General features: G+C 41.8%; 1 protein-coding gene across 2 annotated transcripts in view; it reads right to left on the bottom strand.

Annotated features, from left to right (window-relative positions):
- The window catches only part of DBN1 (drebrin 1), a 114,654-nt gene that overhangs the window by 18,382 nt on the left and 78,506 nt on the right, over nucleotides 1-17,766 (bottom strand). For both annotated transcript variants that reach the window (XM_077265922.1, XM_077265921.1), the window contains exons 2-4: nucleotides 11,892-11,947; nucleotides 5,979-6,091; nucleotides 767-841 (exon numbers count right to left, since the gene is read on the bottom strand). In XM_077265922.1, coding sequence (XP_077122037.1) covers nucleotides 767-841; nucleotides 5,979-6,091; nucleotides 11,892-11,947 — 244 coding nt within the window. The remainder of the gene's footprint in view (nucleotides 1-766; nucleotides 842-5,978; nucleotides 6,092-11,891; nucleotides 11,948-17,766) is intronic.

Here is a 17,766-nt window from a genome sequence, read left to right on the forward strand (position 1 = left end):
CTGATGTAATTCTCAAGTTTGTGTAGCACTCCATTCATTTTATGAATTTTATCATTTTATATGATATATTTTATGTTAATAAAAAATATTTATATACCAGTGTTCTAGTTTGGAGGCTCACACTATTGTGCAGTAATAATTGTTTGCGCAGAAAAATGATGTAAATCCTCAATATATGCAAAAGATCACTTCTGCACGGAATGTCGGAAACGTCCAGAAACGCAGAGAATTTATACTTTATTCAAACCCATAGGTGATTACAGACAAATTCCCCACCCCACAGTGAGACGATGTATACGATCAGCAGACGCCAACCTTATCCTCGATAAAGACCAAATGGTCGAAACGTTGAGATATTTGCCCCTGTAATCACCTGTTCGTTTGAATAAAGTATTAGTTCTCTACATTTCTACATGAGTGGTTATGTTATTTTCTAGGTTGGTTTTTTTTGTTTATTTTTTTTTAAACTTTTTGGTACCCACACTATACAGACTGAGATGGTGTTTTTTGTAAGTTTTTAGTTGTCGCTCTCCATAAGAAGTAAAGGGCTGCAGTAGTTTTAGCCTCCTGTTATTTTGCCCTATGCTGGAAGGAATGAAGAGTGCATCCTGCGAGTGAATGGAGTGAGCCAGACAACTCATCCTACTTTACAAACTTGAATTAGGTGGATCACTGAGGATACAATGCAGTAATACAAGACAAATTCGACAACTGCACAATAGGCCATTAAATTACAACAATGCTGTACATGTATTCCAACCCTCACCTGGAAAAAGTCTGCCACCTGCGCTACATGACTAGCACAAGCACACTTCCTGGCATCGGGTACATCTTCACCAACCTAAAAATGATACGCATGGGTAAGCATGACAGCAAAGGAGCTCTAGAACATTCATAGATTTTCACTGCAAATTTACATGCATCTGTGACTGAAGTCATAATAAAGAATCTGCAACATCCAGGACTGAAAAGTAATCTCCGCAGGCGAGAACTGCACAGCATAATACATTCTTTATTGGTGTTGCACCTATGGGAGAAAGTACTAGTATAACCAACTATACAGTCAATTTTTTATTTTATTTTTTTTTAACAAAACCATAATAGTATAAATGTAGCCTATAGTAGTATGTTAGTAACTGATTGGCTCCAACCAGAGGAAATCTGCTGGGAACTCTTCGTCTATTAAATGTAAATTCTGAGACGATATGTGGGACATTTTTTTTTTTTTTTCACAATGCATAATAAAAAAATTATACACAATATTTTATGGTGATATTAATTCATGCTTTTGGAATTATCTATTTGCACAGGTCTCCGTTCTTACTAGCGTTTCAATTGCATAAAATGATGGAATTCTCCTTGGGATAGGATCTTAATGGGTTCTTACCAGTTAAAAATAAAATTAGAAGGTTTCTCTTTATTTTATAAATTAATAATACACTTAAAAAAATAAGAGGCTTTGTAATATATCTTAATCAGAGAAATCTACTTCTTTCTGTGTCAGAACTGATAGTTCTGAAAGTTCTCAGTTCAGGGGTAAATCTGTATTCAATGAAAACAGATTTTTACATTACCGAGCTAGAATCTTATGAGTAGCACACTGTCATTTCCTATGTAGAGGAGAGGTGGGCGCTAGGACAAGAGCTTTTCCTACACCTCCTGACTACATAGTTGAGAAGACTGTCATCTCAGCAGTGTAACAATCAATTTTGAAGACATTTACTCCAGGTAGAGAAAGAAGCAGGTATACCTGATAAAATGTATTGCAAAGTTTATTTTTATGCTTACCATTTATTTAGGGAATAAAAATTGTTACTGTTTAAAAGGGCAACTGTGCTTTCAAGTAACTTTTCAGAGTAAGGCCTCTTTCACACTTCCGTCTGCTGGTGGGTGTCGTAATGCGTTGTTGTGACGTATCGACGGACGTCGTGAAAATAGTGAAAAATGTGTGTAATGGATCCAGTGTTTCGACAGATGTGTTGTTTCTGTTGTTGCCTGAATTTCAATGGAGAAATTTCCGGGGAGACGAGAGAGATAGAGAGAGCGAGAACGAGAGAGAGCGAGAACGAGAGAGAGCGAGAACGAGAGAGAGCGAGAACGAGAGAGAGCGAGAACGAGAGAGAGCGAGAACGAGCGAGAGCGAGAACGAGCGAGAGCGAGAGCGAGCGAGAGCGAGAGCGAGCGAGAGCGAGAACGAGCGAGAGCGAGAACGAGCGAGAGCGAGAACGAGAGAGAGCGAGAACGAGAGAGAGCGAGAACGAGAGAGCGAGAACGAGAGAGAGCGAGAACGAGAGAGAGCGAGAACGAGAGAGAGCGAGAACGAGAGAGAGCGAGAACGAGAGAGCGAGAACGAGAGAGAGCGAGAACGAGAGAGAGCGAGAGAGAGCGAGAACGAGAGAGAGCGAGAACGAGAGAGAGCGAGAACGAGAGAGCGAGAACGAGAGAGAGCGAGAGCGAGAGAGAGCGAGAGCGAGAGAGAGCGAGAGCGAGAGAGAGCGAGAACGAGAGAGAGCGAGAACGAGAGAGAGCGAGAACGAGAGAGAGCGAGAACGAGAGAGAGCGAGAACGAGAGAGAGCGAGAACGAGAGAGAGCGAGAACGAGAGAGAGCGAGAACGAGAGAGAGCGAGAACGAGAGAGAGCGAGAACGAGAGAGAGCGAGAACGAGAGAGAGCGAGAACGAGAGAGAGCGAGAACGAGAGAGAGCGAGAACGAGAGAGAGCGAGAACGAGAGAGAGCGAGAACGAGAGAGAGCGAGAACGAGAGAGAGCGAGAACGAGAGAGAGCGAGAACGAGAGAGAGCGAGAACGAGAGAGAGCGAGAACGAGAGAGAGCGAGAACGAGAGAGAGCGAGAACGAGAGAGAGCGAGAACGAGAGAGAGCGAGAACGAGAGAGAGCGAGAACGAGAGAGAGCGAGAACGAGAGCACGAGAGAGAGCACGAGAGAGAGCACGAGAGAGAGCACGAGAGAGAGCACGAGAGAGAGCACGAGAGAGAGCACGAGAGAGAGCACGAGAGAGAGCACGAGAGAGAGCACGAGAGAGAGCACGAGAGAGAGCACGAGAGAGAGCGAGCACGAGAGAGAGCGAGAACGAGAGAGAGCACGAGAGAGAGCGAGAACGAGAGAGAGCACGAGAGAGAGCACGAGAGAGAGCACAAGAGAGAGCGAGAACGAGAGAGCGAGAACGAGAGAGAGAGCGCGAACGAGAGCGCGAACGAGAGCGAGAGCGAGAACGAGAGCGAGAGCGAGAACGAGAGCGAGAACGAGAGAGAGAACGAGAGAGAGAACGAGAGAGAACGAGAGAGAGAGAAAACGAGAGAAAGAAAACGAGAGAGAAAGAAAACGAGAGAGAAAGAAAACGAGAGAGAAAGAAAACGAGAGAGAAAGAAAACGAGAGAGAAAGAAAACGAGAGAGAAAGAAAACGAGAGAGAAAGAAAACGAGAGAGAAAGAAAACGAGAGAGAAAGAAAACGAGAGAGAGAGACTTTTTCCCGGACTTGAAAATCCTTCCGGGCATGCTCAGAGTGGAAAAACGTGATTCCTGTGTGTGACGGTTAGCGACGGATCCTGCGCCCATAGGCTTCCATTATAGCCGACGACAGGCAGCACAGGAAAATGATGTTTTAGCAAGCAATTTTTTATTTTTGCAAGGGTAAGAGGAGAAATTGGACCCCAAAAGTTGTTGCCCAGTTTGTCCCGAATATGCTGGTACCCCATATGTGGGGGTAAACCACTGTTTGGGCGCACGTCGGGGCTCGGAAGCGAGGGAGCACCATTTGACTTTTTGAACGCAAGATTGGCTGGAATCAATGGTGGCGCCATGTTGCGTTTGGAGACACCTGATGTGCCTAACCCTAATCCCAACTCTAGCCATAACCCTAATCACAACCCTAACCCCAACACACCCCTAATCCCAACCCTAACCCCAACACACCCCTAACCCTAACCAAAACCCTAACCACAAGCCTAATCTTAACCCTATTTCCAACCCTAGCCCAAATTCCAACCCTAACTCTAATTCCAACCCTAACCCTAAGGCTACGTGCCCACGTTGCGGATTCGTGTGAAATTTTTCCGCACCATTTTTGAAAAATCCGCAGGGAAAAGGCACTGTGTTTTACCTGCGGATTTACCGCAGATTTCCAGTGTTTTTTGTGCGGATTTCACTTGCAGATTCCTATTGAGGAACAGGTGTAAAACGCTGGGGAATCCACAGAAAGAATTGACATGCTGCGGAAAATACAATGCAGCGTTTCCGTGCAGTATTTTCCGCACCATGGGCACAGCGGATTTGGTTTTCCATAGGTTTACATGGTACTGTAAACCTGATGGAAAACTGCTACGAATCTGCAGCGGCCAATCCGCTGCGGATCCGCAGCCAAATCCGCACCATGTGCACATAGCCTAATTCTAAGCGTATATGCACATGCTGCGGATCTGCAGCGTGTCCGCAGCCGTTTCCCATGAGTTTACAGATCAATGTAAACCTATGGGAAACAAAAAACGCTGTGCACATGCTGTGGAAAAAACTGCGCGGAAACGCAGCGGTTTACATTCCACAGCATGTCACTTCTTTCTGCAGATTCCGCAGCGGTTTTACAGCTGCTCCTATAGAAAACTGCAGTTGTAAAACTGCAGTGAAATCCGCAGAAAAACCGCGGTAAATCCGCGATAAATCCGCAGCGGTTTTGCACTGTGGAAAAATCCGCAGAGGACCAGAATACGTGTGCACATAACCTTACCCTAATTCTAGCCCTAACCCTAACCCTAGTTCTAACCCTAGTTCTAACCCTAACCCTAGTGGAAAAATAAAAGTAAATATATTTTCTTTATTTCATTATTGTCCCTACCTATGGGGGTGATAAAGGGGGGGGGTTCATTTATTTTATATTTATTTTTTTTATTTTGATCACTGTGATAAAACCTATCACAGTGATCAAAATGTACATGGAACGAATCTGCTGGCTGGCAGATTCGGGCGGGCACACTGCGCATGCGCCCGCCATTTTGGAAGATGGCGGCGCCAATGGAACAGACAGACGGACACCGGGAGGATCGGTAAGTATGAGGGGGCTATCGGAGCACAGGGGGGGTATCGGAGAACGGGGGGTGCGGACAGGACGACGGGGGAGCGGACAGGAGGACGGAGGGGAGCGGACCACAGAACGGAGGACTGGGGAGGAGATCGGTGGCGGGGGGGCAGATTAGGTTTTCCAGCCATGGCAGATGATATTGCAGCATCGGCCATGGCTGGATTGTAATATTTCACCACTTTTCATAGGTGAAATATTACAAATTGCTCTGATTGGCTGTTGCACTTTCAACAGCCAATCAGAGCGATCGTAGCCACGTGGGGGCAAAGCCACCCCCCTGGGCTAAAGTACCACTCCCCCTGTCCCTGCAGATCGGGTGAAATTGGAGTTAACCCTTTCACCCGATCTGCAGGGACGCGATCCCTCCATGACGCCACATAGGCGTCACAGGTCGGATTGGCACCGGCTTTCATGACGCCAACATGGCGTCACAGGTCGGGAAGGGGCTAAGAAAACACACTAACCGTGCACTCTGTTCCTGAATCGTTACTTCTGGTCTGAGCTGACAACAGAGAGTGCGCCATCATTCCTCATATTGCACATACCGCTGGGACTATCCCTACCCTTGAAACAAGCGTCAGTGACACTGAGTGTCCCAGCATGTACGGAGATTCTCAAACAAACAGTCATCAACAAGGAAGTCAAAAATTAAAAACAGAAAAGCAGTTAGTGTAGTTAGAGAACGGTATGGAATTTTTAATTCAAATACATAAGAAATTAATTTGGATTACGGCACTAAATAGATATAGATTTAGGAGAAAAATTACTTTGGACCACCACTTTAATACTTATACCTGAAACCATCTGCATTATTAGTGACATGTGAAAGGACTACTGCATGCAACACTATTGTTCTCAGGTCAAGTAATAAGGGTAAACTTCTCACCCAGTTGATGAGGACATATCGAGCTAGCATGGCATGAGGCTCTTTCACACTGCAGAACCCATACATCACTTTCTGGTTCTCAAAGTGGCTAGCAAGGTCAGGTAATCCACCACCTAGAAGTAGAAAAGATATATTAAAAATAATATATATCTATATGGAAAATGAGAAATCTGTAACGAAAACAAAAACACTCTAGAGATAAACGAGGAAAAACTATGTAGTCCGTAAAGTAACCGCTCTCCTTTACTGGTAGTATTCATAACAGAAAGTCTACTATAGTGAAGGAATATCTTTTATGAGGTAAAGTTATATGGATGCATTGAAATTTTATTTACAGTAATATTTAGGTAATTTGAAGGGGTTCTCCAGGAATAGAAAGAAAAAAAAAACACAAATAAAATGTAATTATAAAGATATTACCAAAAACCTTTAATTAGCAAATCACATTATCATTTCATCCCAGAAGATAAACATATTATCCACCTTTCTTAACCCCTTTACCCATCAAGACTGTTTGCACGTGAATGACCAGGCCAATTTTTACAATTCTGACCACTGTCACTTTGAGTTAATAACTCTGGAACTCTTCAACGCGTGAAATATTGTACTTCATGATAGTGGTAAAATCTCTTCGATATGACTTGCATTTAAAAAAAAAAAAATTGAAGTTTGGTGAAAATTTTGCAATTTTCAAACTTTTATTTTTTTATGTCCTTAAATCAGAGAGTTACGGTATATAACACAAAAAGTTAATAAATAACTTCCCGCATGTTGACATTACACCAGCACAATTTCTGAAATATAATTTTTTGTTAGGAAGTTATAAGGGTTAAAAAATGACCAGCGATTTCTCATTTACAAAACCATTTTTTTTTTTTTAGGGACCATATCACATTTGAAGTGAGTTTGTGGGGTCAATATGACAGAAAATACACTAAAGTGACACGATTCTAAAACCTGCACCCCTCAAGATGCTCAAAACCACATTCAAAAAGTTCATTAGCCCTTCAGGTGCTTCACAGGAATTTTTAAAATGTGGAAAGAAAAAAAAAAAAAAGATCAATTAACTTTTCAGCACAACAATTTTACTCCCAAGGGTAACAGGAAAAAAATGGACCACAAACTTTGTTGTACAATTTCTCCTGAGCATACCAAGATCCCATATGTGGGGCAAAACCACTGTTTGGGCACACAGCAGGGAAGGAGCGCCATTTCACTTTTTGAATGTAAAATTTGCCGGACTAATAAGCATACGCCATGTTACGTTTGGAGAGCCGCTGATATGCCTAAACAAGCGACACCATTTTTGGAAACTAGACCTCTCAAGGAATATATCTAGATGTGTGGTGAGCACATTGAACCCCCAGCTGCTTCACAGAAGTTTATAACATTGAACAGTGAGAATAAGAAAAAAAAAAACATTTTCCCCACAAAAATTGATTTTTAGCCCCAAAATTTTGCATTTTTCACAAGGGTAACAGGAGAAATTGCACCATACAATTTGTTGCGCAATTTCTCCTGAGTACATCAATACTCCATATGTGGGCAGTAAACTACTGTTGGGACTCCGAAAAGGAGTGACGTTTTGGACCACAGACTTTGATGGAATGGTCTGCCGGTGTCATGTCTCGTTTGGAGTGATGACCCTAAACAGCGAAAAAAAAACACACAATAAACACCATTTTGGAAGTTAGACTCCAAGGAACGTATCTAGATTTGTGGCGAGAACCTTGAACAGCTTCACAGAAGTTTATAACAGCCGTGAAAAAAAAATAAAAATGCACAATGCAAAGCTCAGAAGAGAAGCGGCGCCATATTGGAGTTCACATTTTGCTGAACAGGTTTGAGGGTGACATGTCACATTGGCACCCTCAAACCCATGTCACATTGGCAGAGATCCTGAGGTGCCAGAACAGCGGAACCCCACTTAAGTGACCCCATTTTACAAACTACACCTCTCGATGAATAAACCTAGGGCTGCAGTAATAATATTTAGACCACAGGTGGGTCACACAATTTTAGACCATTGTGCAATGAAGAAAAAAATAATTACTTTTTCCACCCAAATTTTGATTTGGCCCCAGATTTTACATTTTTACACTGGAAAAAGGTAAAAATGGCACCAAAATTTGACACATTTTCTGCTGAATGTTGAAATATCCCAGATGTGGTTGTAAAGTACTACCTAGCCATATGGTGAGACTCGGGAAGGATGGAGTGCTATTTGAAAACAGCGATCAGTCACTCCCAAGTACTGCCGTATGGCTAAGCAGTACTGTTATACAGGAGGCATCCTGGAATGCAGATTTTGCTGTAATAGTTTGCAGATTCCATATGCAGAGCCCCCAAGTGCAAGAAGAGCAGAATCCCCCCTCAAGTGAACCTATTTTGGAAATTATACCCCTTTGGGAATTTATCTACACGTGTAATGAGGATTTTGACTCCCTGGGTGTTTTCCTGAAACAGGCAGAAGTGTATGTTGCTGAGTGAAAATTGCAAAACTGGCGTTGTAGTAACCAGTATATTGCAGTACTGGTCACTGTACATTAGTAGATAGTGCCGAGCTCACGCATCTGTAAATTAGGCAGGCTCTCCTCGCTACAGAAATGCCAAACATGTGAACACTAACTGTGGTCTAGGCACACTGCGGGGCTCATTTGGATTTCATTCACTATAATGAGACAGCAGAGTTACTCTAGACTCAGTCTGGCCTCTGTTCAGCAATATTCTTTTTCAGACGTGCACAAAACTGTGGCCAACAGCACTTTAATGTACTCCTAATAAAAAGACAGACATGGCCAGATCACAGGTTCTTTAGCTTACACAGTGCCTCCATCTGCCTAATTATAGAGAATCTTCCGCCAGAGATTTGGTCTGAATTACATATTTCAGAGATTTACATGGAATCCCCAGTCTAAGCGCTCAATGAAGAGTGCAGGATAAATGTGCACAGAGCCTTACTGCGATCTTTGGGAGGCATAATAAAACAAATCCACAGCATGTGAAGATTTGGTTTTATTGATTTTTTACGTTGTTCCTCTTGCGATATAAGGGATTAGGTGACTTAGGTTTGTCAGCGTTCACACACTAAAAACATTTTTTTTTCCAAAAACGAATTTTTGCATCACCATATTTTGAGAGCTATAATTTTTCCATATATTCGGCAGGCAGTCATATAAGGGCTTATCTTTTATTCTTCGGGTCAGTACAATTACAGCGATTGACATTTATATCATTTTTTTATGTTTTGGCGCTTTTACACAAACTATTTTATAGAAAAAAAATTATTTTTGCATCGTTTTATTCCAAGAGCTATAATTTTTTTATTTTTCTGCTGATGGAGCTATATGGCGGCTTGTTTTTTGCAGGACTAGATTAAGTTTTCAGCAAGACCATTTTTATTTACATTTGTCTTTTTGATCATGCTTTATTACACTTTTTGTTTGGAGGTAGAGGATAAAGCATTGTTTTTGCACCCCTACCCCCCCACCCCCCACCCCTTGGTTGGGTCGTTCCAGAGGCGGCAATTCCAAATGTGTACTTTTTTTTTTTTAATCACAAAATAATAACAAAATAATAAAAACAATAAATCATAAAAATTATAACTGCGATCAGACTGCAGAATGTGAAAGTATAGCAATGCAGGTCGGCAAGCACCAGACGACCTGGACATATGGATACGTCTAAGGTCGTAAAGGGGTTAAAGAGGTTGTCCACTACTTTTTTTTGTTTATCAGGTCATTTTTATTAAGAAAATTACATAATAACATTTTTTGCAAGAAGATCAGTAGAACAAAGATTTTCAGTATTACATGGTATCAATATATCAGTATTTTATACATAAAATACCATATTGTTGTCCATCTTCAAAGGATTTGATTTTTTCCATTCAAACAAACTATTACAACCATACACCTCCCCTGATAAAACTCCAGAGAAATCTATATTCATACTATTTATCTTTTATTATGATTTATATACGTTAGAATATCTGCCATTCAGTTATAACAAATAATTATTACCGGTAGTTTGAATGTGTAATGACTATATCTATATTATTTAACCTGGAATGATCATACCACAAGTGGTCCTGAAGCCAGAAATTGCCATATGTTATCTCTCAGGAGTACTCCAGATGGCAGGCCTGGAAAATTCAACCAGGGTCCCCAAGTATCAAATTTCTTGATTGCTTTTCTTTCCATATACCCCTGTTTTCAACCAAATAATACTGTTTAGCTTATTAGCTCATTATCTGTCGGTGGTTGAGCATCTAGCCAGTGTTGTGCAACTGGCTTGGTTCAATGTTTGTGAAAGACCTATAGCCATGGGGTACTCAAAATCCACCAATTCTCACAAATTTCCCAATATACATATTTTATGGCCTGCTTGGATTCGCACACCAAATACTCTTTTTTATTAAAGATAAAGTGATTTTCCAGTAGGAGCCCAATCTACTGAACTCCCAGAACACGTGTAACTAATGCACATCTCCAGTTCCACATCTTTGATAATCTGCATTTGACGTACCCCAATTTTAAAAAGAAAGCTCGGTGTTCTATATACTCTATGAATAAGGTATATCTGCGAGAGCATCTGAGAGTCACATGGGGACAGTCTAGGAGTGAGTTCCAACACCTATTTCCACTGTTCTGGGCCAAAAACGCTAAGGAATTCTTATGCCAGCTAATTCAATGAGAATCCTGAAGTGCTGTGCACATGGTGTCAGTGACAGCTGCTGAGTAGTGATCAGCGAGTGTGCTTGTTACTCGAGATTTCCGAGCATGCTCGGGTGTTCGCCGAGTATCTTGGCCGTGCTCGTAGATTATGTTGTGTCCCCGCAGCTGTATGATTTGCAGCTGCTAGACAGCCTGAATACATGTGAGGATTCCCTAACAAGCAGGCAATCCCTGCATATGCTCAGGTTGTCTAACAGCTGCAAATCATGCAGCTGCGGTGACTCAAACATAATCTACGAGCACGGCCAAGATACTCGGAGAACACCTGAGCATGCTCGGAAAACCCCTTTGACAAGCACACTCGCTCATCACTACTGCTGACACCAAGCCCTAATGCCATTATCCTGATGCCACTACATCAGAATTAAAAAGAATGTGTTGAACCAGAAAATTATATCACACAACATATATATCTATATATATATATATATATATATATATATATATATATATATATATATATATATATCTATATAGATATATATATAGATATATATATATATATAGATAGATATAGATATATATATATATATATAAAAATAATTCATTGCTGTACAAATACGTGCATTTTTGCTGCAGCGTTTTGATGCCAGGAGATGCAGTAACCGTGCAGAAATTTATGCAAGCAGATACTCAACGTACGCACATACCCTAAGAGTTGCTGATATATCCACTACTTTTTCATTGATGACCTATCCTTAGGATAGGTCAACATCTGATCGGTCGAGGTCTGATACCCGGCACTCCCCCAGATCAGCTGTTGTTGGTGACTGCAGTCCGGAAGTACTAACTTGCGGACCTGGTCATCTTCTGATCATGTCTGTGGCAGTGTACTACAGAGCCGCCTCATATTCAAATTAGTAGGAGGCAGATGTGTAGTACCGTGTGCAGCAAGTTAGTACTTCTGGCTGGTGGCCGCTGACGCAGATAACCGCTGACTGGTGCGGGTGCCGGGTGTCGGACCCTGACCAGACACTGATGACGTATCCCAAAGATAGGTCATCAATGTAAGCAGTGGACACCCTCCCCATGTACATGGGGAAAAAAAATCCAGCAAAAAGCAAAAGTAATGTTAATTGGAGGCAGATCCAATTTGTTTTGCAATGTGTTCAGCAGGACCTTACCAACAGCGTTATATCTGTATACATATATTAATAATACAGAACATATAACTTACCTCCTGATGATGCCAAGGTTAGAATATCTGTGTCATCCTCGTATGTGTACAATGCCCTGATGAAAAAAACAAAAACAAGTATTATATCAAAATACAGGACTATCAACCCTTCTGCAATGATGAAACCCCTACAAAATATAGACTATTCCAATATACAGCTCTGGAAAAAATTAAGAGACTACTGCAAAATGTTGAGTTTGTCTGATTTTTCTTTTTATAGGTATATTTTTGAATAAAATGTAAAATTGTTCATTTATTCTATAAACTTCTGACAACATGTTTCCAAATTTCCAAGCAATAAATTTTGTATTTTTTTCTGACAAAGAAAAATGGTCAAAATTAAAACAACAACAACAGTGCTTTCAGACCTCAAACAACGCAACTCAAAAAGAGTTCAGAAATCAATATTTTGTGGAATAACCATGATTTTTAATCACAGCTTTCATGTGTCTTGGGAAGTGGATTAGGGTTAGCCGTATGCTGAAATCCACTCAGCACCATACGTGGAGGAAGGCAGAACAGTAAAAATGGACCACCGGTCACACGTGGTGATTACACAGACTATATGGGACCGCTACCACCCAGACTGCACTGCATACGGGTATTACAGCAGCCGTCACACAGCAACAAGGAACAAGAGTCCAGGCCCCAGTAAGAACAGATTAGCTGCCTGATAGCCGGTCACAGGCTGTAGCTGATCAGACTGTACCTACATCTACCTACACAGATCTCCACCAACCACTCATGGTGAACTAACACCTCTACATGGACAGTAACATATGACTAGTCTCTTTGAGACACCACAGGGTTCCTCATCCCTTCTCTCTGTACCCTTTTCTTACCTGGCACTGGAATAAGCGATTGTGTGATCAAGGCTCCAGAGGAGCAGAAACGTTTTTTATTTGTATCGTTTCCACTGCAGTATTCAGTTGCACTCCCAGATTGTGTGTTAATAAAATTTTGTTATTTTGGAATGATAATCCACAAGAGTGTGCAGTGAATTATAATGATCTCGCAGTGGAGTTGGCCGAGCTCATCTCAGATGGGACGAATCTGGAGATCAAAGATGCAGAGTTCTACACCGACAGCAAGGTGGTACTGGGATACATCTGCAACGAAACGCGCCGCTTCTACGTCTGAACCCGGGTACTGAGGATAAGGAGATCCACCTGCCCTAATCAGTGGCACTACGTGCCTACTCACCACAATCCTGCAGACCATGAGACTAGATCCGTTGCACCAAGTCATCTTAAGGACACTACATGGTTCACAGGCCCTGCCTCCTTGAACCTTTCTATGCCCCACATCAGCAGGTCTGATACATTTGAACTAGTGGATCCAGATACCGACGAAGAGCTCCAGTCCTCGAGTGTCTGCTCTACATACAGTGATTTCAAGTCAATAGCTCGAATCTCATCGGTTCATCGGGTTTTCAACCTGGAAGTCACTTGTTCGAGCCATCGCTTGTCTACTTCATGTAGCCCAGTCCTACAAGTCAGCACTACCTGCATTCCAGAAACCTTGTAAAGGTTGGCATCACTGCAAGCATGCGTTAACTGCACCCAACCTGGAAAGAGCCAAGGTTACAATACTTTGTGTTGTACAAAGCATGTCCATTGTCTTTTGGGACAGATGGAGAAAGCAATATCTCTCCACCCTGCAAATCAGGACAAAGTGGCAGAAAGACCGCCCAAACATCCAACCTGGCGATGTTGTACACGTCAAAGACAGTCAGTCGCATCGAAACGAGTGGCCACTCGGCCTAGTCACCAAGCCCTTTCCCAGCAAGGACAGGAAGATGCGCAAAGTAGAGGTCAGAGTGTGCAAGCTCGGGGAGAACAAACTGTTCCTCAGGCCAGTTACTAAACTTGAATTGTTATTTTCCCCAAAAGAACCAAATCGTGGCATTCGTTGATGCCAAGCAGGGAGTGTTTTACCCATTAATGTGCAGCAAGTTAATTCACAATGTAGTACCAGTTGTTACCATTAGAGGTCATTAGGTACATATTTATCCTATTCCTGTATTCAGGAGCATTTCGCTTTAAGCCCGGTGTTCTGACTAGAATGGCCCCCCCTGGTTTCCCAGGCAAGAGTAGCCATTTTCCCCTGGACCTTGAGTCTTACACATGTGTTCCTGGCTCTCTCTTCCTGCAGATCACTGCTCTTGATAAGCAGATTCCGGTGAGGCACAAATGTACTTACATGTGTGTGTTATGTTAAGAATCTATATATGCAGCCACCGTGCAATGTACTGTGTAGTTAGGTATATTTTGCAATGTATCCTGCACTTTATTATAATGCCTTTGCACTGCTTGCTTGCTGATAAATTGCATTTCTGTATAGAGCAGAACAGTGTTGCAGCTTGTATTTGCCTTAGATATTATAACTGCATTCCTGTTTTGTAATGTTACTGTGCAGCCTCTGTAATGGGAGCTACTGATATAATTGCACTCTGTATCATGCTTTTGTCTCTGTTATTTGCCAGTACTGATACACGGTTTATTCCTTTTGTAGCAGAGGTGTGAAACTGCATTCCTCGAGGGCCACAAACAGGTCATGTTTTCAGGATTTCCTTGTATTTTACAGGTGATAATTTAATCACCTGCACAGAATGATTCCAGCACCTTGTGGAATGCTAAGGAAATCTTGAAAACACTCATGGTTTGAGGCCCTCGAGGAATGCAGTTTGACACCTCTGCTTTGTAGTTTTTACCCATTATCATCCACTGTTCGTCATGTCAATAAATATAGAGTTAAGAATCCATACAGTTTGTTTACTGGGAAGTGAATGAGGGTTAGCCGTATGCTGAAATCCACACACCACCATACGTGGAGGAAGGCAGAACAATGGGGTTCAGGTCTGGAGATTGGGCTGCCCATGACATGGTTTTGATGTGGTGGTCTCTTTAATTTTTGCCCGAGCTGTACAATCAATTGTATAACATTTGATTTGCAATCAGATGGAATCATCTGAAGAGATAGTTTAGAACAAGGCTGACACAGTAATTAGATCCCTTTAAAAACGTTATATTGTTATAATTTTAAATTAATAAAAAAAAAAAAAAAAAAGATCAAATTCATTAAAAAGAAAGCTCTGGAACTATTTGTTTGGATATTGAGCACAAGGGAGGACTAGATAGCCCTAGTTTTCCCTTCAATGATCGCTACCAGACCGCAGTTTGGCAGCCTAAATATAAATGGCGCCCCTATCGTCTCTCCCTCTATGAATACCCTGGAAGTCCCTCATATGATAGGATATAACCCAAGTTATCAAAAAATGTATACTATAAAACATGAAGATTACAAGACAAATTTCAGGACAAAATTGATATTTAGAAATAACAAGTGCACTATTTTTAGATCGCTATGTGTCCAATATTATTTAGGACCAAAGAAGATTTTGGTGTCCTCAACTCATAAGTCCAAAAAGATACCGGTCCGAAGATAATGCGATATATGTCAAAAAAACTGACAGTCTAGAGGTAATGCAACATATATGTAATATAGAGAAAATAATCAAATACGATAAAAGTCATAAATCAAAAAGGAACAAACTTCACGTCAAGCATGTGTCTGCTCATTTTTACCAGTAAACACTCCACATCTCAACGTGTTTTCCCTGAGTCCAGGGTAATCAGAAGGCCAATAATGTTACTACATAGGACCTAAAAGAATCCGGCGCCATGAAAGCAGAGCGTATATTTTAATATACCGTATGTGATCTTTGGAGTTTTCTTGTTGTTTTGAGAATCCTAAATTATAAAATTAAAGCCCCTTTCCCCAAAACATTTGCTAACAATGATAAAGTGGCAAGCCCCTTTAAATATATCTAATATATAAAGGTGTGTGTGTGTGTGTGTGTGTGTGTGTGTCCGGGATTGGCATCTGCACCGTCGCAGCTACAGCCACAAAACTTTGCACAGTCACACGTCTGGACCCCGAGAGTGTCATAGGCCATGTTGTGAGGCGAAATTTTAACCCCGCGCGTTCCAATTCACCAAACAATTTTGCCCCTATCTACATAATGGGGAAAAAGTGAAAGGAAACGTGTTGGAGGCAAATTGACAGCTGCCAGATGTGAACAAGGGGGACTTAAAGAGTGAGAGCGATGGCGCCAAAGAGTATATACCATACAGTTGCTAAGGTGGGGCCCTGACATGGGATACCACATACGGGGATATGAACACACACACAAAATGCGCCACACACTACCACGTGCTTGAACACATATACCACCCTCAGCACACATTTCACCACACATACACCAACCTCGCCACATAAAAGTCGAAACACAAAAGTCGCCGCTCAAAACTCACCACGCGCAAAACTTACCACATGCAAAACTCGCCACACGTGCAAAACTCACCTCATGGAAAACTCACCACACGCAAAACTTGCACACGCGGAAAAATTGCCACATGCACAAAAGTTGCAACACATGCAAAAGTTGCCTCACACAAAACTTGCACATTCTCAAAACGCACCACACATAAAACTCGACTCGCATAAAACTTGCTGCACACAACTTGCTACACTAACCTGTCACATGCAACTCGACACACAAAAAGTTGCTGTACCATATAGGAATCCGGCAGCTGTCAGTCACATGACCAGTCTATTATGTGTATGTGTGAGATAATATATACTGCCAGGGGGTGGGCTTACTGTTGGCTGGGGATTTATCAGGCTGCCAATTTAGCTTACAAATACTGAGGTAAAAATACTGAGCAAATAACGTGTGAACGCGGTCTAATACAGGAGGAGATGACATACAGATATATACTATATACAGGGGAGATGACACACAGGTATATACTATATACAGGAGGAGATGACACAGGTATATACTATATACAGGAGGAGATGACACACAGGTATATACTTTATACAGGCGGAGATGACACTGGTATATACTATATACAGGGGAGATGACATACAGGTACATACTATATACAGGGGAGATGACAGGAATATACTATATACAGGGGAGATGACACAGGTATATACTATATACAGGGGAGATGACATGTATATACTATATACAGGAGGAGATGACACACGTATATACTATATACAGGGGAGATGACACATATATACTATGTACAGGGGAGAGGACATACAGGTATATACTATATACAGGAGGAGATGACACACATACAGGTCCTTCTCAAAAAATTAGCATATAGTGTTAAATTTCATTATTTACCATAATGTAATGATTACAATTAAACTTTCATATATTATAGATTCATTATCCACCAACTGAAATTTGTCAGGTCTTTTATTGTTTTAATACTGATGATTTTGGCCTACAACTCCTGATAACCCAAAAAACCTGTCTCAATAAATTAGCATATTTCACCCGTCCAATCAAATAAAAGTGTTTTTTAATAACAAACAAAAAAACCATGAAATAATAATGTTCAGTTATGCACTCAATACTTTGTCGGGAATCCTTTGGCAGAAATGACTGCTTCAATGCGGCGTGGCATGGAGGCAATCAGCCTGTGACACTGCTGAGATGTTATGGAGGCCCAGGATGCTTCAATAGCGGCCTTAAGCTCATCCAGAGTGTTGGGTCTTGCGTCTCTCAACTTTCTCTTCACAATATCCCACAGATTCTCTATGGGGTTCAGGTCAGGAGAGTTGGCTGGCCAATTGAGCACAGTAATACCATGGTCAGTAAACCATTTACCAGTGGTTTTGGCACTGTGAGCAGGTGCCAGGTCGTGCTGAAAAATGAAATCTTCATCTCCATAAAGCATTTCAGCGGATGGAAGCATGAAGTGCTCCAAAATCTCCTGATAGCTAGCTGCATTGACCCTGCCCTTGATGAAACACAGTGGACCAACACCAGCAGCTGACATGGCACCCC

Source organism: Ranitomeya variabilis, chromosome 5 (genome assembly GCF_051348905.1).
Source record: "Ranitomeya variabilis isolate aRanVar5 chromosome 5, aRanVar5.hap1, whole genome shotgun sequence".
In the NCBI taxonomy this organism is placed as follows: Eukaryota; Metazoa; Chordata; class Amphibia; order Anura; family Dendrobatidae; genus Ranitomeya; species Ranitomeya variabilis.